Raw genomic sequence first — 27,160 nt, forward strand, 5'->3', positions numbered from 1 at the left:
AAGTGTTTTTTACAACTGGAAGGACAATAAAGGGCGTTTGGAGAGGCGATGATCATATTAATTTGGATAAAAGAAAACAGGGATAACAAACTGCTCACCTGCCAGGTTTATGATTGTTTGTAGCTCACTCTAATTTCACTAATTACACCTCTACAGGAAGTGGTATATCCGACCTGAAATACAGTCCACCAAGGTGTTCCCATGGCAATAGGTGATGCAGGGACGAAGTCACAGGATGATAGTATCGATTCACTTGGACAAGTCAATGCTTTTGGTTTGGTGTCTGCTACAGATGCAGCATGTTATACCCTAACCAGTTGCCTGTGCATGGCTGTGCAGCATCTCCATTTTAGCAATGGATTAAAGCATCAGGATTGACCCTTTCTGCACCCCACCCCCAAACTCCCAACACAGCTGAAGATTGAAAATACACCCTGTGTTGACTGATATTTCGCTTTTCCTGAAAACAGTGGCTGTCTCTCTTTACCGTCCTGGGCATATCCAGGTCCAGGCTGGTGTGCCGTTCCTTCATGTTCTCCTTGATGCGTGAGCAACGTCACCAGTTGACTGAACTTTTACTGAACTTTTATGGATGGCATAAAATACGCAACCTTTTGCCACTGCGTCCTTAAACTTATGAGGCCTGTGTGAGACTTAGAACTAGAATTGCTGTGGTCATGAATTCTGGAAAGCTCCTCAAGAATATATCAACCCTAATAATAAGGTGTTTAATCAGATTGTGTCAAGATGCAGTGTGGACGCAGGTCTACACTAAATCTACCAAAAGAGTCCAATTTGGAAATGCCCTGAATCTCCTGTTTAATCCAGAACAGACAGATGCAGACATTTAAAAGTTTAAACATGTTCTTGAACTGTACACAAATGCCTGTGAATGTGTTGCCAGTTGCTTGAATGGTGTAGGAACTTTTCTGTTCAAAAGTAAGCCTTATTTGAGCCTTGTAGGGCTGGTATCTACAAGTCGAGCAAGAAAGCGACACAGCTCTGCCCCACTTGGAAACATGACAACAGAAAGGAGACCAAACCATTTGAATATATATCACTGCTACTTTGCTTTCTTATTGTGCATCAATCACAAAAGTGAAAGAGTTGCTCAATAAAGAATGTAGATCCAAACAATACTGTATGAAATGTGTGATCTGAACCTGGTCCTCACATTTATTTTGGTAGAGATCTGTATTCTCAGTAACAATATGTAATCTAAAAGGTACATTTGTAAATCTTGTCATCTGGCTCCCCCACACTTCTACCCTTCATCTATTATCAACTTTTTTGTCTCTTTCACTCTTTCTATTTTATCAAAGCTGTGACATCCAATGCTCGCCTGAACTTGCCTATTTTGTTCCAAAACAAAAACAAAAAATACTGGAAAAGTGCAACAGGTCTGGCAGCAGCTGTGGAGAGAAATCAGTTAATGTTTCGGGTCAAGTGACCCTTCCTCAGAACTGTTCTGCTGCCGGACCTGCTGAGATTTTCCAGCAATTTCTGTTTTTGTTTTTGATTTGCAGCATCTGCAGTTCTTTAGGTTTTTATTTAGAATTCAACTCTCTGCCACATCTCTTTCATGTATTCCCACCTTGAAGTTATTGCCTATTTTGTTTCTCCCTAATTCCTCTTCACGGTGTTGACATTGGGGCATACTGCATCATCTTAGTTGCCAACTGAAAATTCAATGTTTTCACCATGCATCCAGGCATGTGTATTTATATACATTTAAGATCAACAACTTGTATTTATAATAGCACCGTTAATGTAATAAAACATCCCAAACTGCAGAACAAGAATGTCCTAAGGCAAAATTTAACTTTGGGTCACATGAGACAATATTGGTACAGATGCTGCAAGAGATTTTGAAGAGTGTCTCAAGGGAGGAAAGAAATGAGGAGAGACGGAAAGATTTTGGAAGGGAATTTAGCCCATCACAGCTGAAGGCACAGCCACAATTAAAATATCTTGTGGCTCGATGCCAAACTTTATTTGACAATTGATCATGTGAGGGCCTTGTAAGGCGATGGTGCTACATCGATGCAAGTTGTTGTTTCAGGGGTATGCAGGCTTTTACTTATCAGTTCCTAAGGACATGCCAAAACATTTTATAACTAATTACTTGATTTTGAAATGCAGTGATTATTGTAATATCGGCAAATGCAGCAGCCAATTCGTTCACAGCAAGGACCCACAAAGAACAAGTAAAATGGAGGCAGTTGATCTGCTTTGCTGGTGCTGATTGAAGGAGGAACATTGATGTGCACACCTGGAGCTTTGGTTGGGTTGTGAAATCTTTTACTCATATACGAACCACTGGCAGCTAGGAATTCCTTCATTGAACATCTCATCTAAAAGGTAGAATCTTGTCCTAACTCAGTACAGAGCTGGAGAATTGGGATAATCACGTACAAGTGCGATGTGAGTGTTACCAAATCAACCAAATGGTCACAGTCTCCTTCCAATGAGTGGGGTGAAGAGACACTGCTGATAGAAGGACAGATTGATACAATATCTTCATGGTTTAGGACGTGTTGTTGAACTAACTGGAATGATGGTTGTTCTGACAGAAAATTCTATTCTGGTTGAGGTGAAATGGCTCCAATCCCCGATGTAAACTAAGGACTTATAAAGAGCTGAAAATGTGTTGCTGGAAAAGCGCAGCAGGTCAGGCAGCATCCAAGGAACAGGAGAATCGACGTTTCGGGCATAAGCCCTTCTTCAGTAAGGGCTTATGCCCGAAACGTCGATTCTTCTGTTCCTTGGATGCTGCCTGACCTGCTGCGCTTTTCCAGCAACACATTTTCAGCTCTGATCTCCAGCATCTGCAGTCCTCACTTTCTCCTTAAGGACTTATAAATACTTGCTCCAATCCAGTACGTTGGTAAATGTTGGTATTGCAGCCTGCTTTATATTGAAAGAAGCAAACATATGTGCCCAGTGCTGTGAATGCCTCTGTTCTCTCCATAAGCTTCACCTGGGCTACTTTGTTTCCAAACCGTCACTCTCCATTCCAGCCCTGGCTTTACATCATCAGCCTCAACAACACATCACAAACCGCAACAATGACTTAAGGCTATTTTGCATGATTTATGCATCCTTTAAGGAAAAAAACAGAACTAATTATTAATACAGTTCCATTCAGACAGAAGCTAAAGACAAAGATTTTTCTTAAATCAAGTGAATCAATCATTCCCTGACTGTCCTGCGAAAGAGTCACAAAGATATTTAGGTGTGGTTCTGTTGCCTCTTTAATGTAGTTGTAATTGTTTGTGCCTTTTGTTCTGAAACTTGCATTCTAAACTGCTACAAATCACACTGTACGAAACACTTGCTAAACTGATTTGTACCTGCTGTATATTTGCATATATAGATTGCGGATAAGGTCTGACCTGGATACATACCAATTTATTTTGATGGAATAAACTGATTCATTTCACAGTTTATTTGAAACCTTGTTTAATGGAACTAAATTATTTCAGGTTTGTTGCTTACTTCTTCCACACTTGTCGTTCCTCTGGATCTTTGAGAAGAATTGAACCCGGTCTCAGGCGCTGTGAGGCAGCAGTGCTAACCACTGTGGTTAGCACTGCTGCCTCACAGCGCCTGAGACCGGGTTCAATTCCCGCCTCAGGCGACTGACTGTGTGGAGTTTGCACGTTCTCCCCGTGTCTGCGTGGGTTTCCTCCGGGTGCTCCGGTTTCCTCCCACAGTCCTAAAGATGTGCAGGGTCAGGTGAATTGGCCATGCTAAATTGCCCGTAGTGTTAGGTAAGGGGTAAATATAGGGGTATGGGTGGGTTTCGCTTCGGCGGGTCGGTGTGGACTTGTTGGGCCGAAGGGCCTGTTTCCACACTGTAATCTAATCTAAAAAAAAAAAGAATGAATCTTATGTTAAACCGAGTTTGTCAGGATTTAATAGAATAATTGTAATAGGAGACTCTCCTGTAACAGGCGCAGACAGGAGATTCTGCAGCAGTGAGTGTAAATCTAAGATAGTGTTTTGCTTTCTTGGTGCCAGGGTTAGGAGCGTCTCAAAACGTTAGAAGCATATTATTAAACGTGGGAGTGAGAAACCAAAAGTTGTACCCATTGGTAGGAAACTCATAGTTGGGGAAAGGGTTAATTAAAGTTTTGCGGAGTGAACATAAGTTAGGTAGAAGGTTAAAAAACAGAACATCAAAAGTGTAGTCTCTGGTTTATGTCTGGTGCCAAGTTCTAATCAGGGATGGAATAAAAGAATAGCGGAGATAAGCCAATGGCTGAAGAGGTGGTGCAGTGTGCAGGGATTCAGTTTCTTGGTTCATTGGGATCCCTCCTGGGATAGAAAAGATCTGTTCAAAAAGGATGGGTTTAACCTGAACTGGAAAAGGATCAATATCCTGGCAGGGAGATTTGCTAGTTCTGTTTTGGGAACCTGTAAACCTTTATTGGGGGTCTTCCCAAGTAACGGTGAAAATAGAAAGAAAAGTGAGGATCATTTTGAAACAAGAGCAAGTTAATTAGAAAAGATAGACAAGAATAAGTCAGAGAACAAAAGTAACTCTGAAGAATTAAACTGCATTAATTTCAATGCAAGGGTCTTTCAGGTAAGGTTGATGATCTCAGGGCGTGTACGGCAATGTAGGACTGTGATGTCATAGCTATTATAATAACTGGGCTGAGGGAATGACAGGACTGGGAGCTCAATGATCTGGGCTTTAGTTGCTAATTGAAAGAGAGGCAAGAGAGATGGGGCAGTGGCATTTTTGATTAAGGAAAACATTATTCTGTAATTAGAGAAGATATTTCTGAGGAATCGTTTAGCAAAAATGTGTAGATTGAAATTTGAAATAAGAAAGGGATGATCACTTTGGCATTGTCTTGATTTAATTTTTTAAATGAAGTAACTAAAAAGATTGATAAGGGCAGAGTAGTAGACATTGTTTACATGGACTTTAGTAAAGCCTTTGACAAGATTCTGCATGGTAGAATAATTAGTGAAGTTAGATCACACAGGATTCAGGTTGAGCTTGTTAACTGGATACAAAATTGGCTCTATGGTGGGAGACAGAGGGTGGTGGTGGAGAGTTGTTTTTCCAACTGGAGGCCAATGACCAGCGGTCAGTACTAGGTCCACCTTTTTTTGTTGTTTATATACATTGATTTAGATGAGAACATAGGAGTTACAGTTCGGCAGTTTGCAGATGACTCCAAAATTGGTGGTATCGTGGACAGTAAAGAAGGTAATCCAAGATTACAAAGAGATCTTGATCAATTGGGTCAATGGGCTGAGCAGTGGCAGATAGAGTTTAGTTTGGATAAACGTGAGGTATTGCGTTTTGTTAATACAAACAAGGATCGAACTCATACAATTAATTGTAGGGCCCTGGGTAATGTTGCAGAACAGTGAGATCTAGGGATTCAGGTACATAACTCTTGGAATCTGTGCCACAGGGAGACAGAGTGGTTAAGAAGGCACATAGCACACTTGCCTTTTGTGCTCAGACCATGGAGTATAGGAGTTGGGACGTCATGTTAAGGTTGTACAAGACATTGGTGAGGCCTCTTCTGGAATACCGTGTGCAGTTCTGGTCGCACTGTATAGGAAGGATATTATTAAACTGGGGAGATTTTGGAAAAGATTTACCAGGATGTTTCCAGGAATGGAAGGTTTGAGATATAAAAATCGATTGGAAAGACGAGGTTTTTCCACTGGAGCTTGGGAGGTTGAGGGGTGACCTTATTGAGGTTTATAAAATCATGAGAGGCATAGGTACGGTGAATGACAAAGGTCTTTTCCCTAAGATGGAGGAGTTCAAAGCCAGGGGGCATGTTTGTAAGGGGAGAGGAAAAGATTTAAAAAGGATATGATCGGCAACCTTTTTTCTACACAGAGTGGTTTATGTGTGAAATAAACAGATCAAGGAAATGGTGGATGCAGGTACAGTTACCACATTTAAAAGACATTTGGATAAGTTCTGCAGGAATATGGGCCAAGTACAGGCAAGTGGAACTAGTTTTGTTTGGGAACATGGTTGGCGTGGACTGATTGGACCGCAGGGTCTGTTTCCATGCTGTATGACTCTAGATATAACAAAATCACACAATATGCATTAAAATCACTACAGGTGAAACCACCAAGGGCCTGGCCACATATTCCTGCTAAGCTGAGCATTGGGGTGGCCAAGGAAGCCCCTGTGTAATCTGATTTGCCTACAAAAGTGCTGTATGTCAAAAGTAAGTGGAAACAGCGATACAGGTAAATATGTGAAAAATGTGTAAAGTTTTAAATTTATTCGCACTTTACAATGGCCTGACCTTGCACGGTAAAAGACATTGAAAAAATTGGGGGTTGGCTCTGGGAAAAATTCTGTAATCTTTTTTCTCCTTCACATGTTGTCTCTGGATATGTCCACCTGTTATCACTGTATGTTATCTGTGATGTTGTGTGAAGTCCCAGAAAATCTGAACAGTTGGTTCTGCAGGTAGTTCGTTCTCCCGCAATCCTGTGTTATTAGAAAATTGCATAATAGCAGCACCATTTAAACTAATGGAGCTAGAATCGCGTTGTAACCAATACATGCTTGAAAAGTTCGCACTTTATAAACAGTGTCCCCAATTTGTCAATTGCGTTATAGTGAATTCGCATTAATGAAAAGCGCATTATAGCCGACTGATCTGTACATTCTATGTGGCCTCAACTCAAGAAACTGGCAGGTAAGGGGGCCAGCATTCATTGGACACTTAAGTCTTCAGAGTGACAATCTTCCATTGATATAGTCTACTTTCCTGATCCACAGATCAAAAATGTTGGAGGTCTGTCAGGTGGCTTTGTTAGCCTCACACTGTAGGGATATGGTTCTGATGTTTGCAGAGTAATGAGCCACCTTGGATTCTCCTACCACAAGAAACAGCAGCTTTTCAAAGCCGTCCATGCCAGCACAGGCGATTAGTGCTGACACATTCTCACTTTGCTTCCACCATTATGTGTTTCATCTTTAAATATTGACAAATGATCTGGTAAAAGATGGCAAAATACACTGGTTTCATCTGCATTTACAATGCATCTAGTTCAGAATGTGACTGAGACTATTTTGCAGCCATCACAGCTGGAAGCTTTCCTGTGATTTCCCTCCGATTGGGTGATGTAGTCACATGACAGGTGTGCAAAAGCACCATTGTTCGGAGTTTCCACACCAGAACTCTCAGCTTATCACAGGCATCTTTCTATTGGATTTCCTATTCTTCAACTGCAGTTTCTGTCATCCAAGTTTGACTGATCCTGATTTCACTGTATTTACAATCATCGTTTTTTTTAGATTAGATTACTCACAATGTGGAAACAGGCTTCTCGGCTCAATAAGTCCACACCGACCCTCTGAAGAGCAACCCAGACCCATTCCCCTACATTTACTCCTTCACCTAACACTACAGTCAATTTAGCATGGCCAATTCATTTAACCTGCACAGCTTTGGACTGAGAGGAAATCAGAGGAAACCCACGCAGACACTGGGAGACTCCACATAGACAGTTGCCCGAGGCGGGAATTGAACCCGGGTCTCTGGTGCTGTGAGGCAGCAGTGCTGACCACTGTGCCACCGTGTCACAATTTTTCAAACTGATTTGTGTAAAATAATAAATGGTTCACTTAGTACAAAATGTGACTCTGTTATGGTTTATTCAAATCCTTTCTTCACTCACTCTGGTTTATCCTGGGAATGGTTCCTGTCCACAATATTACCTCAAAGGCTCCCAGTCAAACCCAATGCTTTGAGAAAAGCTGCCTTATAAATCTCCTTGAAACAAAATTTGGAGCAAAACAGAATTTTTTAAAATAGTTGTTCATGGGAAGTGTGCATCGTCAGTTAGGCTAGCAATTCTTGTTCATTTCATATTGCCTTTGAAACAGTGATAGTGAGCTGCCTTCTTGAATGAAGGGAGTACAAAGATGACAGTGAGAGTACCCAATGACAGTGAGAGTACCCAATGACAGTGAAAGAACAATACTGTGGTTACAAGTCAAGATGGTGTGTGACTTGGAAGGAAAGTTCTACCCATACACTTGCTGCTTTTAACCTTCCAGGTAGTGTAGGCCATCCCAAATTTACAACATCTGACTTAGGAGTACTTGTACTTATAAACATGATCCTGAATTAATATTTTTAAAAATCTAACATGCAAACATTTGCTTGTCCTTAAGAGTGGCTATTTTATATTGTGCAGGTACGCAATCCTTTATCCGAAATCCTTGGGGCCAATTGTTTTCAAATTCATTTCAGATTTCTGAATAAATTATATCTTCATAGTGAAATGTAAAAAAAACCTAAGAGCAGACTCATGTGTGAATAGTACGAGCGCTGAGACACAACTGACGCGTGCCAGTGCTGGGCCACACCGTCACATCACATCTGAGTGATGTGGTTCGAGTGGGTGTGGAGTTGGGTCACCTGTTTGCACGCCAAAATGACACTCCCCACTCCACAAAAACATTTCGGAGTTTTTCGGATTTAAGAATTTCAGATAAAGGATTGTGTACCTGTACTGCATTGTATTGTATTCCAACTTGTGTACAAAACCACTTCTGAACATACTCAAGAATGGAACATATTTATATAACTCAGGGACTGTCCAGTGGAGGTCAGAATTTTGGAAGGCACTGTTGAAGGAGCCTTGATGAGTTGTTGCAGGGAAGTTTGTAGAAGGTACACGCTCCTGCCACTCAGTATCTGTGGTGGAGGGAGGAAATATTGAGCTGGTGGATTGGGTGCTAGTCAACCAGTTTGCTTTGCCCTGACGATGTTGAGCTTCTTGTATTATTAGAGCTGCAGTCATTCAAGCAATGAAGAATATCACAGTGCACAGGTGGACAGGCTTTTGGGAGATGGAAGGTGAGTTACTTGTTGCTGAATTCTCAGCCTCTGACCTGCTCTTACAGCCATATATTTGTACAGTCGGTCCTGTTCAATTGCTGATCAATGAATTTCAATAATTATTAATAAGTTGAATAAATATGTTCAAAGAGGTTGAAATCAATAGTGCAGCATGTTGACATTTGAATTGAATGATTCAACCACTTCTAGTGAGCTGCTTGGTATCTAACTGAACAATGGAGGAGAAAGTGAGGTCTGCAGATGCTGGAGATCAAAGTTGAAACTTCAGGAAGAAGGGCCTGTGCCCGAAACGTCGAATCTCCTGTTCCCTGGATGCTGCCTGACCTGCTGTGCTGTTCCAGCAATAAAGTTTCAAATCTAACTGAACAATAGTTTGCAATATAGGATCAAGATAAAATTGGTCCACATGCTGGGCTTTTTTATAAACTTTAATGGATCATGTTACAATTTTTAAAATCCAAATATTAGACAAATGTTTTTGCCTTGTTTTGTCATGTGCCAAAACCGAGACCATCTTACTCTCATGCTGTCAAACCACTGACATGTCTAATCTTTAAAATGGAACCATTAGTAATGGCAAGGGTCCCTCATCCTCCCAATGGATATTAAATATTCATTAATAGTTGAGGGTTGCCAAACATCTATCTCTTGTGCAATGCAGCAGTACTTTTGACAATGGAATGAAGACAAGCACAATATAAGGAAGAAAATAAATATAGTTTAGGTTCATTTACTAAGAAAGGTCAAACAGGTAGCAAACCAAACTGTACAGAGATCATTGTAGCCAGCACATAAATTTCTACTTTTACACTGTACATTTTAAAATCACTTATTTAAAGTGAAGTGTGGGCTGTCTTTATTTAGTTCAGAGAAAAGAACATCTGAAAGTAAGAAGACAAATAATGTGTTCAGAAATAAATGAGATAAAATTATTTTGCTGGTAGAATATGCTTGAAATCTTAGTGGACAGACCCATGCTCAAGTCCCACCTGCTCCAGAGGACTGTAATAACATGTCTGAACAGGTTGATTAGAAAATACCTAAAGATTTTGACTAATTAACCTTTTTTGTTCATTTTGATCAAGCTGAGAATCAGTTAGGGGAAAGAGAGGAAAATATGCAAAATAAGCCAGCAAGTAGAAACCAGAATCATTAAAATTGTTTAGATTTTTTTTCCAAAGAAATTAAGTTTTATAGACTTGTGCATGTGGGTGTTTGCTGCTGCTGCAGGTAGCCTGGTCTCTGATTGTTTCGTGGTTTGTCTCGATACACTGTCACAATTTGTATCAAAAGACCATAGGCATTAGGAACCTGACTACTTCAGTCAAAGGAGCTGTCACTTGCCAAGAGATGATGAGATAAAACTTTCTGAAAAACTGCATTTGTACTTGTAGATGGAATCTCATTTTTTCTAAGTTTTCTGTTTTGTAGCGTTTTGTGCATTCACACATTGGCCCAAATAATATGTGATGGTGCACAGTAGATTTATTCCAAAGTGACAGGAAAAAGCTGAAAACTCTTATTTGTTAAAACAATGATCCACTGAAGTAGAAATGTATGTTAGTAGAATACAGCACAATTAATAAGTTGCATTATGCGGCGTTTTTTCAGTTGTACAATGAAGTCTATGTCTATCAGTCCTTCCTGGACAATGGTCTCTAATAGAACATGTTGCTCGTGGTGCTCTTTCCAACTTCCATATATTCTGCACAATTACAATGAACAGGAACTGAGAGGTTTTCTTTTTTGAAATGTAAGCAATTTCTTTGAAGATTGCATCACTAAACCGACATGCTTACACTGGGCATCGAAACAATACTGCTGTCTCACCACGATCCTGTATGTTTGTTTTACTGTTTCAAACCAAAATGTGTGTATAGCTGAACAGATGAAATGCAAATGACTAGTCAACCACATTCAGATAAAAGTGCAATTGGTGTGTACTTAAATTTTCAATATACCTTCAGTAAGGACTGTAATAGGAAATCTTCTTACAAATATTCAGGTGTATAATATAAAACAGGATGAAGCAAAGTGGATAGGAAATTTGTTGACTGACAAAAAGCAAAGAATCAGTATAAATAGATATCCTTAAATTGGCACTGGTGATGTGCATACTGGATAAAACCCCAGAACAACTTTTATTCTTCACATTTAAGTGCTATATGAGTGCACAGTTTGTTTCTAATGTTAGCCATTATGAGGCTCATAGCTTGTAGACTTTGATAAATGGCAGCATTGAGTACCAGAGGAAATAGCTCCAAACACATTTCTGTAGACTTTGGCCTTCCATTACTGAAGAAACGTCGAGCCGTAAAGTGCACACTGCATAGGTTCACTAATTGGTCCCAGAGATGAGTAACTCTAGTTATTAGGAGAGATGTGATTTACTCAAACTATTTCCATTGAAGCAGAGAATGCCAGGAGAAGTTTCAATAGGTTTTTTAAGATTATGACCAGTTTCGAAAGGGAAAGACTATTTCTCTTGCAGGCAAAATGATAGAGTTATTAATTTTAAATTGCCACAGAGAGAGTGAGTTAGAGTCCACTGCTCTATTTAATGGAAAACTAGATCACATTTGATGCAAACACATTCCTATTTGGGATTTGTAGCATTAAAATAATATTGAAAATCTAATATTCTTGTTCAAAGGTAGTGCTCAATGCAAAGCTCTAAAACAGTAAAACTATTTTCCATTATGCAGCAATTTCAAGAAATCATTTTTGGAGTGTCATTACCCTACATTTGAGGCCCTCACACACACACGGGCCAATTTTCCAAGTTTAGGCTACAGGCAAGAAGATACGTCCATTAGCGAGACAAATTGGGAACTTACAGAAAATTACAGCTCAAGATTTTTCACCCATTGCACAATTTCATCCAGAAGACAGCAGCTTTGCTCACTATCAAGTGTCAGGTTGCTGGTGAGAGATTGCTGGTGTGTCTTTGAATACACACATACTGTTTGAATAAACTGGTGAGCATTCCCAGTGAAGGTGTTTCACAATGTGCAGAGGTCCTGAAAAGTACTGCGTAGCAGTGGTTCACAAACCATTAGGCTGTAGAGCTTCTTTTCAAGCGGATTAATAATTATTAACACCCCATCTAAGGCGCATTTAATAGACATTATATTAAAGTATATTTTAATAATCCTTTCATGGAAAGAGGTATTTGCTTATACAATTAACAGTGAGATGGGTATGCCTGATTCTCATTGTCTATTCTTAATGTGAGGTTTTAGAATGACACTCATAAATCAGCATCACTTCCAGATATGAACCTTGGCATGTATTTTGGTACATTTTCTTTGAGTTAAAGTAGGGTGGGAGGTTCCAGGTGTATGTTATAGAGTGTGAGAGTGTCTGGGTGTGGCTTACAGTGTGTGAGGGTCCAGGTGTGTGTTGTACAGTGTGCAACATCTGGATAGTGTTGTACAATATGCGAGAATCCGGGTGTGTATTGTACAGTGTGTGAGGGTCTGGGTGTGAGGCGTACAGTGTGTGAGGGTCTGCGTGTGTTGTACAGTGCGTGAGGGTCTGGGTCAATCTTGTACAGTGTGCAAGAGATTGGGTGTGTGTTGAACAATGTGTGAGGATCCGGGTGTGTGTTGTAAAGTGTGTGAGGATCCGGGTGTGTGTTGTAAAGTGTGTGAGGATCCACATGTGTGTTGGACAGTGTGTATGAGTCTGGGTGTGTGTTGGACAGTGTGTATGGGTCTGGGTGAATATTGTACACAGTGAGGGTCCGGGTGTGTGTTGTACAGTGTGCAACATCTGGATGAGTGTTGTACAATATGTGAGGGTCCGGGTGTGTGTTGTACAGTGTGTGAGGGTCAGGGTGTATGTTCTACAGAGAGAGGTCTGGGTGAGTGTTGTACATTGTGCAAGGGTCCGGGTGTGTGTTGTACAGTGTGTGAGGGTCCGCGTGTGTGTTGTACAATGTGTGACTGTTGTACAGAGTGAGGGTCTGGGTGTGTGTTGTACAGTGTGTGAGGGTCAGGGTGTATGTTCTACAGAGTGAGGGTCTGGATGAGTGTTGTACAGTGTGCAAGGGTCCGGGTGTGTGTTGTACAGTGTGCAAGAGTCCGGGTGTGTGAGGGTCCACGTGTGTGTTGTACAGTGTGTGATGGTCCGCGTGTGTGTTGTACAATGTGTGAATGTTGTACAGAGTGAGGGTCTGGGTGTGCGTTGTACAGTGTGTGGGGGTCCGGGTGTGTGTTGTACAGTGTGCAACATCTGGATGACTGTTGTACAAAATGCGAGGGTCCGGGTGTGTGTTGTACAGTGTGTGAGGGTCAGGATGTATGTTCTACAGAGTGAGAGTCTGAGTGAGTGTTGTACAGTGTGCAAGGGTCTGGCTGTGTGAGGGTCCGCGTGTGTCTTGTACAATGTGTGACTGTTGTACAGAGTGAGGGTTTGCGTGTGTGTTGAACAGTGTGCAAGAGTCCGGGTGTGTGAGGGTCTGGGTGTGAGTTGTACAATGTGTGGATGTTGTACAGAGTGAGGGTTTGCGTGTGTGTTGAACAGTGTGCAAGAGTCCGGGTGTGTGAGGGTCTGGGTGTGAGTTGTACAATGTGTGGATGTTGTACAGAGTGAGGGTCTGGGTGTGTGTTGTACAGTGTGCAACATCTGGTTGAGTGTTGTACAATATGCGAGGGTCCAGGTGTGTGTTGTACAGTGTGTGAGGGTCAGGGTGTATGTTCTACAGAGTGAGAGTCTGGGTGAGTGTTGTACAGTGTGTGAGGGTCCGGGTGTGTGTTGTACAATGTGTGATTGTTGTACAGAGTGAGGATCTGAGCATGTGTTGTACAGTGTGTGGGGGTCAGGGTGTATGTTCTACAGAGTGAGGGTCTGGGTGAGTGTTGTACAGTGTGCAAGGGTCCGGGTGTGTGTTGTACAGTGTGCGAGAGTCCGGGTGTGTAAGGGTCCACATGTGTGTTGTACAGTGTGTGAATGTTGTACAGAGTGAGGGTCTGGGTGTGTGTTGTACAGTCTGTGACGGTCCGGGTGTGTGTTGTACAGTGTGCAACATCTGGATGACTGTTGTACAATATGCGAGGGTCCAGGTGTGTGTTGTACAGTGTGTGAGGGTCAGGGTGTATGTTCTACAGAGTGAGAGTCTGGTTGAGTGTTGTACAGTGTGTGATGGTCCGCGTGTGTGTTGTACAATGTGTGAATGTTGTACAGAGTGAGGGTCTGGGTGTGTGTTGTACAGCGTGCGGGGGGTCAGGGTGTATGTTCTACAGAGTGAGGGTCTAGGTGAGTGTTGTACAGTGTGCAAGGGTCTGGGTGTGTGTTGTACAGTGTGCGAGAGTCCGGGTGTGTGAGGGTCCACGTGTGTGTTGTACAGTGTGTGAGGGTCCGCGTGTGTGTTGTACAATGTGTGAATGTTGTACAGAGTGAGGGTCTGGGTGTGTGTTGTACAGTGTGTGGGGGTCCGGGTGTGTGTTGTACAGTGTGTGAGGGTCAGGATGTATGTTCTACAGAGTGAGAGTCTGGTTGAGTGTTGTACAGTGTGTGATGGTCCGCGTGTGTGTTGTACAATGTGTGAATGTTGTACAGAGTGAGGGTCTGGGTGTGTGTTGTACAGCGTGCGGGGGGTCAGGGTGTATGTTCTACAGAGTGAGGGTCTAGGTGAGTGTTGTACAGTGTGCAAGGGTCTGGGTGTGTGTTGTACAGTGTGCAAGGGTCCGGGTGTGTGTTGTACAGTGTGCGAGAGTCCGGGTGTGTGAGGGTCCACGTGTGTGTTGTACAGTGTGTGAGGGTCCGCGTGTGTGTTGTACAATGTGTGAATGTTGTACAGAGTGAGGGTCTGGGTGTGTGTTGTACAGTGTGTGGGGGTCCGGGTGTGTGTTGTACAGTGTGCAACATCTGGATGACTGTTGTACAAAATGCGAGGGTCCGGGTGTGTGTTGTACAGTGTGTGAGGGTCAGGATGTATGTTCTACAGAGTGAGAGTCTGGTTGAGTGTTGTACAGTGTGTGATGGTCCGCGTGTGTGTTGTACAATGTGTGAATGTTGTACAGAGTGAGGGTCTGGGTGTGTGTTGTACAGCGTGCGGGGGGTCAGGGTGTATGTTCTACAGAGTGAGGGTCTAGGTGAGTGTTGTACAGTGTGCAAGGGTCTGGGTGTGTGTTGTACAGTGTGCAAGGGTCCGGGTGTGTGTTGTACAGTGTGCGAGAGTCCGGGTGTGTGAGGGTCCACGTGTGTGTTGTACAGTGTGTGAGGGTCCGCGTGTGTGTTGTACAATGTGTGAATGTTGTACAGAGTGAGGGTCTGGGTGTGTGTTGTACAGTGTGTGAGGGTCCGCGTGTGTGTTGTACAATGTGTGAATGTTGTACAGAGTGAGGGTCTGGGTGTGTGTTGTACAGTGTGTGGGGGTCCGGGTGTGTGTTGTACAGTGTGCAACATCTGGATGACTGTTGTACAAAATGCGAGGGTCCGGGTGTGTGTTGTACAGTGTGTGAGGGTCAGGATGTATGTTCTACAGAGTGAGAGTCTGGTTGAGTGTTGTACAGTGTGCAAGGGTCCGGGTGTGTGTTGTACAGTGTGTGAGGGTCCGCGTGTGTGTTGTACAGAGTGAGGGTCTGGGTGTGTGTTGTACAGTGTGTGATGGTCCGCGTGTGTGTTGTACAATGTGTGACTGTTGTACAGAGTGAGGGTTTGCGTGTGTGTTGTACAGTGTGCAAGAGTCGGGGTGTGTGAGGGTCCACGTGTGTGTTGTACAATGTGTGAATGTTGTACAGAGTGAGGGTCCGGGTGTGTGTTGTACAGTGTGTGAGGATCAGGGTGTATGTTCTACAGAGTGAGAGTCTGGGTGAGTGTTGTACAGTGTGCAAGGGTCTGGGTGTGTGTTGTACAGTCTGTGAGGGTCCGGGTGTGTGTTGTACAGTGTGCAACATCTGGATGACTGTTGTACAATATGCGAGGGTCCGAGTGTGTGTTGTACAGTGTGTGAGGGTCAGGGTGTATGTTCTACAGAGTGAGGTCTGGGTGAGTGTTGTACAGTGTGCAAGGGTCTGGGTGTGTGTTGTACAGTCTGTGAGGGTCCACGTGTGTGTTGTACAATGTGTGACTGTTGTACAGAGTGAGGGTATGGGCGTGTGTTGTACAGTGTGTGAGGGTCAGGGTGTATGTTCTACAGAGTGAGGGTCTGGGTGAGTGTTGTACAGTGTGCAAGGGTCCGGGGGTGTGTTGTACAGTGTGCAAGAGTCCGGGTGTCTGAGGGTCCACGTGTGTGTTGTACAGTGTGTGAATGTTGTACAGAGTGAGGGTCTGGGTGTGTGTTGTACAGTCTGTGAGGGTCCAGGTGTGTGTTGTACAGTGTGCAACATCTGGATGAGTGTTGTACAATATGCAAGGGTCCGGGTGTGTGTTGTACAGCGTGCGGGGGGTCAGGGTGTATGTTCTACAGAGTGAGAGTCTGGGTGAGTGTAGTACAGTGTGCAAGGGTCCGGGTGTGTGTTGTACAGTGTGTGAGGGTCCGCGTGTGTGTTGTACAATGTGTGACTGTTGTACAGAGTGAGGGTCTGGGTGTGTGTTGTACAGTGTGCGGGGGTCCGGGTGTGTGTCGTACAATGTGCGGGGTCCGGGTGTGTGCCGTACAGTGTGTGAGGGTCTGCGTGTGATTTGTACAGTGTATGAGGGTCTGGGTGAATGTTGTACATAGTGAGGGTCCGGGTGTGTGTTGTACAGTCTGTGAGGGTCCGGGTGTGTGTTGTACAATGTGTGAATGTTATACAGAGTGAGGGTCTGCATGTGTGTTGTACAGTCTGTGAGGGTCTGGGTGTGTGTTGTACAATGTGTGAATGTTATACAGAGTGAGGGTCTGCATGTGTGTTGTACAGTCTGTGAGGGTCTGGGTGTGTGTTGTACAATGTGTGAATGTTATACAGAGTGAGGGTCTGCATGTGTGTTGTACAGTGTGAGAGGGTCAGGGTGTATGTTCTACAGAGTGAGAGTCTGGATGTGTGTTGTACAGTGTGTGAGGGTCCGCGTGTGTGTTGTACAATGTGTGACTGTTGTATAGAGTGAGGGTCTGCATGTGTGTCGTACAGTGTGCGGGGTTCCGGGTGTGTGTCGTACAGTGTGCGGGGTTCCGGGTGTGTGTCGTACAGTGTGCGGGGTTCCGGGTGTGTGTCGTACGGTGTGTGAGGGTCTGGGTGTGATTTGTACAGTGTGCGAGGGTCCGGGTGTGTGTTGTACAGAGTGAGGGTCTGGGTGTGTGTTGTATAGTGTATGAGGGTCTGGGTGTGTGTTGTATAGTGTATGAGGGTCTGGGTGAATGTTGTACACTGTGAGGGTCCGGTTGTGTGTTGTACAGTGTACAAGGGTCCGAGTGTGTGTTGTACAGTCTGTGAGGGTCCGGGTGTGTATTGTACAATGTGTGAATGTTATACAAAGTGAGGGTCTGCATGTGTGTTGTACAGTGTGCGGGGGTCAGGGTGTATGTTCTACAGAGTGAGTGTCTGGATGAGTGTTGTACAGTGTGCAAGGGTCCAGGTATGTGTTATACAGTGTGCAAGGGTCCGGGTGTGTGTTGTACAGTGTGTGAGCGTCCATGTGTGTGTTGTACAGTGTGTGAGGGTTTGGGTGTGCGTTGTACAGAGTGAGGGTCTGGGTGTGTGTTGTACTGTGTGTGAGGGTCCGAGTGTGTGTTGTACAGTCTGAGGGGGTCTGGGTGTGTGTTGTACAGTATGCAAGGGTCCGGGTGTGTGTTGTACAGTGTGTGAGGGTCAGGGTGTATGTGCTACAGAGTGAGGTCTGGGTGAGTGTTGTACAGTGTGCGAGGGTCTGGTTGTGAGTCGTACAGTGTGCGAAGGTCCGGGTGTGTGTTGTACAATGTGCGAGGGTCCAGGTGTGTGTTGTACAATGTGAGAGGTTCCAGGTGTGAGTCGTACAGTGTGTAAGGATCTGGGTATATGTTATACATATGTTATATATGTCTGGGTGAGTGTTGTACAGTGTGCGAGGGTCTGGTTGTGAGTCATACAGTGTGCGAGGGTCCGGGTGTGTGTTGTACAATGTGCGAGGGTCCGGTTGTGTGTTGTATAGTGTGTGAGGATCTAGGTGTGAGTCGTACAGTGTGCAAGGGTCTGGGTGTGAGTCGTATAGTGTGTGAGGGTCCGGGTGTGTGTTGTACAGTGTGTGAGGGTCCGGATGTGTGTTGTACAGTGTGAGAGGGTCTGGGTGTGTGTTGTACATTGTGTAAGGGTCCGGATGTGTGTTGTACAGAGTGAGGGTCTGGGTGTGTGTTGTACAGTGTGCAAGGGTCCGGATGTGTGTTGTACAGTGTGTGAGGGTCTGGATGTGTGTTGTACAGTGTGTGGGGGTCTGGATGTGTGTTGTACAGTGTGTGGGGGTCTGGATGTGTGTTGTACAGTGTGTGAGGGTCTGGATGTGTGTTGTACAGTGTGTGGCGTTCTGGATGTGTGTTGTACAGTGTGAGGGGGTCTGGATGTGTGTTCTATTTTGTGAGTGTCTGTGTGTATTTTATAGTGATCAAATGATCATCATTGGAACTGGATCCAGTCAGTAATACAGTCCATTGTCATAGCGTGTATCAGATTCTGATTGACTGTCTGGTAGTTCTACCTTTGCCCCTTTAGTATGGTGGGAATTGTTGAATCATCATTGATTCTAGGATGCTGGTATTTCTTGACAAGACGTAGAATAGAGAGGGAATGTGAGAAGTTTGTTTTGCAATCAATATTTTTGTTGCTGTCAGTCAGTTGGAAATCAGACTGTTTAACCAGTGCTCAGAACAAAATGGAGCAGGAGTGGCACATTCTGCCAGGAATGTGTTATGTCAGGTGTGGTGCAGCTGTCAGATTCACAGCCTATGTTTCAGGCAGGTCTGCACAAGCTCAGCCTCTCCACAGGAACAGAGCGCTGAAGGTCAAGCAATGCTCCCCAGTGGTTTGTTGAATTTTCTACCACATGGACTGATTCCCAGTGATACAGACTGACAGCACGCAGGTTAAATCCTTGCATGAGTTGAGCTCACTGTTCACCCTTGGGTTTGGGAGCAGGTTCCAGAATTGGCTTCATTGGCGATTTAAAAAAGGATCAGTTTTATTTCTCTTCACTGAGAACGGTGATTTCTGCAGCTGTTAAGTGTTGGATGATGATTGATTCGGGTGATGGTCCCTGTGGGATTTAATCCATACCCCACGACCAAATGAGATTTGAGATCAAGGACCTTTTTCGAAGCAGTGTGAAGATTAGAAACATCCTTGATACAATCATTTTACCATCTACAATCTGTTGATATTTTTCTCTAGCTTTCAGGTTTAAGTGAGATTATGCAGGATATAATGGCACAGACACAGAAATAGGCCATTCTGTCTAATCAGCCCATGACGGAGTTTATATTCCACCTGAATTCCCATCCCTCTATCCTCATTTGAAACTACCAACACATTCCTATCTATTCCTTTCTTTCTCAACTGTGTGTCTTCCTTCGCCTAAGATACATCTACAGTATTTGTTTCAACCATTCTCTGTGGGAGCAAGTTTCACATTCTCACCACCCATTGGGTAAAATGTTTCTTTTGAGTTTCCTGTTGAATTTCTTGCTGACTGTCTTACGTTGACGTATCTCCTCATGCTCTTCCCCTCACACACTGTACAACACTCACCCAGACATTCTCACACTGTGCAACACACACCCGGACCCTCGCATGCTGTACAACACACACCGAGACCCTCACTCTGTACAACACAAATTTTGGACCCTTGCACATCGTACAACACACACCCAGACCCTCACACATTGTACAATACTCACCCAGACCCTCGCACACTGTACAACACACACCCGGACCCTTGTACGCTGTACAATACACACCCAGACCCTCACACACTGTACAACATACACTTGGACCCATGTACATTGTAGAACACAGACCTGGATCCTCGCACATTGAACAACACACATCTGGACACTCACACACTGTATAACACAAACTTGGACACTCATACAATGTACAACGCACACCCGTACCCTCGCACACTGTACAACACTGACCCATACCCTCACACACTGTACAACGCACACCCGGACCCTTGCACACTGTACAACACTGACCCATACCCTCACACACTGTACAACGCACAACCAGACCCTCGCACACTGTACAACACTGACCTATACCCTCACACACAGTACAACACTCACCCAGACCCTCTCTCACAGTACAACACACACCCAAACCCTCACACATTGTACAACACACACCCGGACCCTCATACACTATACATCACACACCTGGACCCCCTCAGAGTGTACAACACACATCCAACCCTCACACGCTGTACAACACACACCCAGACCCGTGCACGCTGTACAACACAAGCCCAGATCCTTTCACACTTTATAACATACCCAGACCCTCACACATTGATCAACACACATCTGGACTCTCACACTGTACAACACACTCGAACCCTCACACACTGTGCAACACACACCCAGACCCTTGCACACTGTACAACACCCCCGGACGTTTGCACACTGTGCAACACACACCTGGACCCACGTACATTGTAGAACACAGACCTGGACCCTCGCACACTGTGCAATATACACCTGGACCCTCAAACACTGTACATTCTCTCTATATCCACACTTCCAAAATCTTTGTCTTCTGTTTTCCATGAGGAAAGCAGACCCAGGTGTGTGTTGTACAGCATCTCAGTCTGTCAGTCCTTTCCTGATATGGACGCCAATACCTTTCTGGTATTATCCTTGTAAATCACCTTTCTGACTTTTTCAATGTCCCATAATTTTTTCTTTAATATGTCAACCAGAACTACAAATGGGCTCACCAAGGCTCAATACAGGTTTAGCGTAACGCTCCTTCTTTCCAATTCGAGAACAAGTTTATTTTGGAGGATAGGTTTGCTTGTTTTAATACCTTGCTAATCTGTGCTCATTGATGATATAAGCGATGGTGAATGTTTCATTGTCCAGATTGTTGAAATGAGCTGCAACAAAACAAAATATTAAGTGCCTCAATAATTGTAAATTATTGTGGTCACAGTGGAGGCCATTAGCATTTAAACAAAAATGTGATGGAAAATTATTAATGGAAAGAGTGACATGACAACATTTCACATTCTATATAAAACACTCAACTATACAAGACAAAAAATTGCAATTACTACTAACTTATCACTTCATGTCATTAAAAAAGCCTTATTCTTTTAATCCAAAATTCTTAACAGAATGCTCCAATTCTGCATTTATTTCAATTCTATTTCCCTACATTTTATTGGAACTTGAGGGTTCCTTCTCTTCCCACTAGGACCAAACCAAGGTGTGTCACAGCTCTCATGAATTTACTTCGATTCTCTTAGGTGTTTTGGAAATTCTCTGGGGTATGATATATCTGTGGTCCTTCCACCAGCATCTGGCTGGGCCACCATTATAATTTGCTTAAGCGCCTCATGATTGCAGATACCTCAGCTCAAGCATGGGCCTTATTAAAATACCTTTGATTTCTGATAGTCATCTGCTACTGGTCTATATCTACTCATAAATTCTGTCTCTTTCTCTACCTCTGTTTGTCTCCAAGTTGGTTTTGAACTCCAACTGCCGAATCATTTGAGTACAGAATAAGCCAAAAATGATTTAAACACCTCCCCATCCCCACAGTGACATGCCACATTTAGGACACTAAATAGAGATTCAGACCAAAATCTTCAATTCCCAACCTGTCTGCTGATCTGAGAAGTATGTGGATACTTTGGTTAATTGTTGCTTGCTCCCGTTTGATTTGGGGAAATTACATGAATAATTGGTATCTCTGATGGGGATGACTACAAGCCTACCAGGCTCACTGGCTCCATTATAAAGCTAAGGAAGGGCCACCCTTGTTACTTATTGATTGCTTTAACTTTAATCCTTTAAGTAAATAGAAGCCATCTTTTGGTCACCTTTTGCAATTATCTTAGGTCTGTTCACTAGATTTCAAACTCTAGATTTCAAACACTAGATTTTGACCTTCATCTTGCATTTAAAAATTCTAATAACCAAGTTAAGATTTTGCTCCTCTAGTACATGAATCATGAAATCAGGCATTGTTGTAACAGAATGACCTTGCTCAGTCTGCCATAACCAGGAAAATAGTTGCTCAGCTCTTGTACTCACATTAATGCCATCACAGATTAATTAATGTGCAGCCAAATTGCCGCCTCTTCTATCACTAAGTTCAGTCATGTGTACAGGGTAAGTGTACAATAGTTTGGGTCAAGTCAATGTTAATCTACAGTTGCACAGAAAATAAGAGCATTGAAAGTTAACTCTTAATATAGGCACTACACTTTATATAAAGTGTATTTAGGAGGAGAAATGTATCCCTTGTGCTCAGTTGCCACCAAGCAGAGAGGAATTGCCACAGTAAGTTACTGATTGAGATGCATTCAATCTATATACTCATAGAGAAGTACAGCATGGAAACAGACCGTTCAGTCCAACTCGTCCATGCCGACCAGATATCCCAATGGAATCTAGTCCCGCTTGCCAGTACCCGGCCCATATCCCTCCAAGCCCTTCCTGTTCACATACCCATTGACTTGCAGCAACTGAAATACTAAGAGAAGAAAGCAAAATATTAGAAAATGAAAGCAAAATCTCTATAGGAATATGTAGTTAAGGCTATACACATGCACCAGTCATGGCTCAGTGCCCCTTTTGGTAGAGCATTTGTTGTCTGTCTCAGAAGGGACTAATGTAAAAATGGATTTGGAGTGAATGCAACGTCATTACTTACTCCAGTTCCTTATGGGATCTCTATTGCACTGGCCTTCATCAGACAGTCTTTGGAGGATAATGCTTTTTCTGGCTACTTAAAGAATCTTCTGGTATCCATGGAAATCTGAACCATCTAATCATTATGAGCATGAATAAACTGCAAAGGATGAGTACAATCTTCTTGTAAATTAGGGATTTAGAGTCGAAGAGCTATACAACATGGTCCAACTCATCCATGCCGACCAGATATCCTAAATTAATCTAGTTCCATTTGCCAGCACTTGGCCCATCTCCCTCTAAACCCTTCCTATTCATATTCCGATCCAGATATCTTTTAAATGTTGTAATTGTAGTAGCTTTCTCTGGCAACTCATTCCATACACATACTGCCCGCTGTGTGAAAGAACTTCCCTTGGGTCCCTTTTAAATCTTCCCTGCTCACTTTAAACCCATGCCCTCTAGTTTTAGACTCCGTTACCCTGGGGAAAAGACCTTGACTATTCCACCCTATCCACGTCCCTCATGATTTTTTATAAACCTCTATAAGGTCACTTCTCAGCCTCCAACACTGGGGGGAAAATAGCCTCTGCCTAGAACACAAACCCTCCAACCCTGGCAACATTCTTGTAAATTTTTTTTGCACCCTTTCAAGTTTAACAATATCTTTCCTGTAGCCGGGAGACCAAAATTGCATGCAATATTCCAAAAATGGCCTAATCAATGTCCTGTATAGTTGCAACATAAGATCATAAGACCTGGAGGCAGAAATTAGGTCATTCTGCCCAGCGAGTCACCTCTGTCATTCAATCATGGTTCCCGCTTTCTCCCCATAATCCTTGATCCCCATGATACTCAAACATGACCTTCTAACTCCTGTACTTGAGAACTGACTTTAGACAGACATTAACAAATATTGCCTTGTACAAAGTCAAACTTGTACTAGTTTCTCTGACTGTCTCGATAATCTGTGGGGCGACACTGAAAATAATTTGTGTTTATATAGCATCCTTAATGCAGGAAAGTATCTTGAAAAGATTATAGAGTCATAGAGATGTACAAGACAGAACCAGACCCTTCGGTCCAACCCGTCCATGCTGACCCGATATCCCAACCCAATCTAGTCCCACCTGCCCATATCCCTCCAAACCCTTCCTATTCATATACCCATGCAATGCCTTTTAAATGTTGCAATTGTACCAGCCTCCAACACTTCCTCTGGCATGTCATTCCATACACGTACCACCCTCTGTGTGAAAAGGTTGCCATTACCTAGAATGTATCCAGATATAACCTGACACCAAGCTAAAGCAGGAGGTATTAGACAACAGGTTAGTAAAAGCTTGAGCAAAGATGTGCAGTGAAATGTTATTGAGATATTGGGGGTCTCGTGGCTGAAATCACAAGGTACACATGGTGCCCCTCCCACCAAACCACACACCAAACAGGCAGCAGTGAGGCCACCAGTGGACTTTCCCCTGGAATCAAGAGCTTCCAGCCTGAGGAAGAGTTCCCGGTCAATCACAGCCTGGCAGCTCTTCCAATGGAGCCCAATGCCTCCTGCTGAAACAGCATCCCCAGATTGCCAGGATTGAGGAAGATCCAAGCAAAAGCAACGTGCTGTCGGTGGAGGGGTGAGGAGAGGGGTGGCAGTGGAAGCAAGGCTGGCTCCCAGTGGGCCTACCCCTTCCCACTGATCAGTTCTTTGATCAGGGACTGACTCCCTTTGATTGAGGGACACTTCCCCCAATGCACCAAGTGATGCAGAGCCCACGGGTTAGCAGCTATTGTGAACACTTCACAATGACAGGCTTATTTGTAGCTATGTTATTCCCAGTGATTACAGCCTGAAGCCGTAGATTGGCTTTCAATGGCCATGTAAGAGCGTCAATTGATAGCGAGTCAGGGACATCATTACAAGCTTTCCAACCCAGGATTGAATGCAGGGAAGGTAGGGAAGTGGTGAGGTTTGTCTATGCATCCAGTGAAGTGCCTTTCCCAAGTCCAATCTCAGCATCATGGAGAGAAGAGGATTCCACCATAGTCTGCAACGAAGATTTTAAAGAAACAGTGGATTGATGGGAACTGAAGGTGTAGCCGCCATTTATGTTGTGTCGGGTTTGGAGATGTGTAAGGCTCCAGAGCAATGCAGATCTTGGGCGGTTTGTAGGGCTGAAGGTTTCCACGGTTGGTAGGGAAGAGTTTTAAATATGACGATGAGGATTTTAATTCTCCCTGGCACTGGACCTAAATCAGGATTCTTCACACGTGAAGCCACATGGTAACTGTCAGGAGAACATATTATCAAATGGGATCACTCTGAGCCTGAGCCTGACCCTGGTCTCACCTGCTCTTTCCAGGAGCAGTCACCTTATAGTGAGCAGAAGTGGCTGGCCTGACTAATGTTCTCCCCATCTATGCAGTAACTATCACTCTATATCCAACTGACCACAGACCAGAGACTGAACTGCGAACTTTTCAACCTGTGTGGCTAGTACCATAGCCATTTGCCCATTGAACCAGAGAAGCCGAATGACAACCACTTTAAAATAAGCAGAGAATTACCGTCAGGTTGCAAGACTCCATCAGGCATCCCAGGGTTTTAGATGAATCCACAGTTTCTATCGCCCCAAGATCCAAACTCTTGCAACATTTAGAAAGCCAGAAACTGATAATGCACACAAGAAAATAAAATTTGTGCAAGTTTATTCTGTTTATTGTGTGCACAATAACAAAAATGATTTTCACCTTATTTAGCATCTTTAATGTAGCAAGGACCTTCACTGGAATGATATACCTGACTTTAAATTCTCAATGTAGCTGCACATCATTGGGACAAGCCTCTAGAATTACCTTTCAGAAGTTGTTGGAATTGGACTGGATGCTTGTGACTGTGGTCCCATCGGGAGTTCCTTGAAACTGGGACCTTCCATGAGAGTTCCCAGCTGCTCTGTGAAATCAGCCACATCCACATTGCCACTATCTGTTCTGACAGCTCTGCGTGGCTCTTCCTTTTTGTTATGCGGTGAGGTGAAGAGCTTGGCTTGTACCCAGACAACAGAAGGTAATCTGTTGTCTGCCTGTTGAGGCCTGTGTGAGGAGACAGACATCTCTCTGCTATTTAGTATCAACTCACAGGGATCAGAACAAATCCAGGCACTTGCACAAGTATGCTTTTAACCAGAACTTAGATGTTACTGTCAATAATGGGCACCTTTTTTAATGTCTACAAATATGGCTGAACTCAAATCAAACCTATTAATTTTCCTTTTAGATTTTCCCTGCAAAATGATGTACCCACAAATGGTCACATTGCATTTATTTGTTCACTACTCTCAATCCTGGAAGATGGGAAATTAAGAGAATTACTTCATTTGGATAATAACAAAATTTAATGTCCGTCCAATGGCAAACTTCTCCCTGCAGTTTAATACATAACAGGGGGGTCAATCAATGTCCTACAATGTTTCAGGAAGTTGGGGTGTTTGGGGAATTAGTCACTTTCACACCCTGTCAGTAAAAGGTTACTCAGAATTACTCAGTATCGCGATCAGCAGTGTGTTAGATAAGGATGAGTAGAATCATTGCAAAATATAGCATGTCACAAAGCAAAAACAACCCAAGATTTTAAGTCTGGTAGTGTGTGTTATAATTATCAAGGAGACTGTGAATGAGGTATGTAATCCATTGTCTGAGACTGTAGTCCTGAACCCACATCTCCACATCACATCCTAAAGCACAACAACTAAGACAGAATAGGACACATGGCTATAAAATCCTCCAGGGCAACAGCAGAGCCCCTTACTCGTGTAAACAGGACTAGTCAGATCAACTGCCTCATCGTCTCAATGCAACATGAATCAGTTAAAGGCGAAAACTCATCGACTTATTTACTATGACATTGCACCTCACCCTCCGGAATCATCAGTGCACTATGAGGGGCTGGTAACTTAGAGATCCTTTCAGGCTATTTGCTTGTAATGGAATGTACGTAATTAGTGTCATCTTTAGTCAATGTCACAATTTTGCATTTGGACTGAGGGAGCTAAGATTTTAAAGTGCTCAATTGTGGAAAATGGTATTTTATTGTATTTTCTGTAGTGTTCACTTTTAAATGTTTTTATAGATTATATATATTTGATGCACAGAATATATTTTTGTAAAAATGAAGGTCCAGAAGTGGAATGAATTTGATCCATGTAGTCGTGTGTTGTATGCACTTAATTTAGCCAATACCAAAAATCACATGAAAGTGAATAAAATTGTGAATGTAGAAATGTCACTCTGTCATTCTCTCTCATCCAATTTCTCACTCCATCACATTCCTCCCACTCACGCTCTCCCACCCTGTTTCATGATCTCTTAAATATTCAGATTGATAAATCTGCATTCACTCACACATTAACATTGTCTCACACTATCTACTACTATTCCTTTCTCATGTGCATTTAGGTATCCTTGCACACATGCTCACAATCTCACATATTCACTTACACACAGCTTGCACAATTCTCTCCTGCGCACATTTTCT

General features: G+C 43.3%; 2 protein-coding genes across 6 annotated transcripts in view; one reads left to right on the top strand and one right to left on the bottom strand.

Annotated features, from left to right (window-relative positions):
• ano11 (anoctamin 11) overlaps window positions 1–2,651 on the top strand; it is a 49,122-nt gene extending 46,471 nt beyond the window's left edge. For all 3 annotated transcript variants that reach the window (XM_043675747.2, XM_087980480.1, XM_087980481.1), the window contains one exon: window positions 157–2,651. In XM_043675747.2, the coding sequence (XP_043531682.1) occupies window positions 157–177 (21 nt within the window). In that variant the 3' untranslated portion in view covers window positions 178–2,651. The remainder of the gene's footprint in view (window positions 1–156) is intronic.
• The window catches only part of LOC148139783 (uncharacterized), a 93,041-nt gene that overhangs the window by 29,094 nt on the left and 36,787 nt on the right, over window positions 1–27,160 (bottom strand). Inside the window, exons 4-7 of one of the 3 annotated variants that reach the window (XM_087980484.1) lie at window positions 25,483–25,709; window positions 25,195–25,297; window positions 20,795–20,864; window positions 9,326–10,581 (exon numbers count right to left, since the gene is read on the bottom strand). The exons of 1 other annotated variant lie outside the window; for it this stretch is intronic. In XM_087980484.1, coding sequence (XP_087836610.1) covers window positions 20,799–20,864; window positions 25,195–25,297; window positions 25,483–25,709 — 396 coding nt within the window. In that variant the 3' untranslated portion in view covers window positions 9,326–10,581; window positions 20,795–20,798. Of the gene's footprint in view, window positions 1–9,325; window positions 10,582–20,670; window positions 20,865–25,194; window positions 25,298–25,482; window positions 25,710–27,160 lie in introns of those variants that run through there. One more of the 3 variants, XM_087980483.1, reaches the window with a different exon arrangement.

Source organism: Chiloscyllium plagiosum, unplaced genomic scaffold, assembly GCF_037043375.1.
Source record: "Chiloscyllium plagiosum isolate Xiang-an unplaced genomic scaffold, Cpla_swu_hap1 HiC_scaffold_37, whole genome shotgun sequence".
Classification (NCBI taxonomy): domain Eukaryota; kingdom Metazoa; phylum Chordata; class Chondrichthyes; order Orectolobiformes; family Hemiscylliidae; genus Chiloscyllium; species Chiloscyllium plagiosum.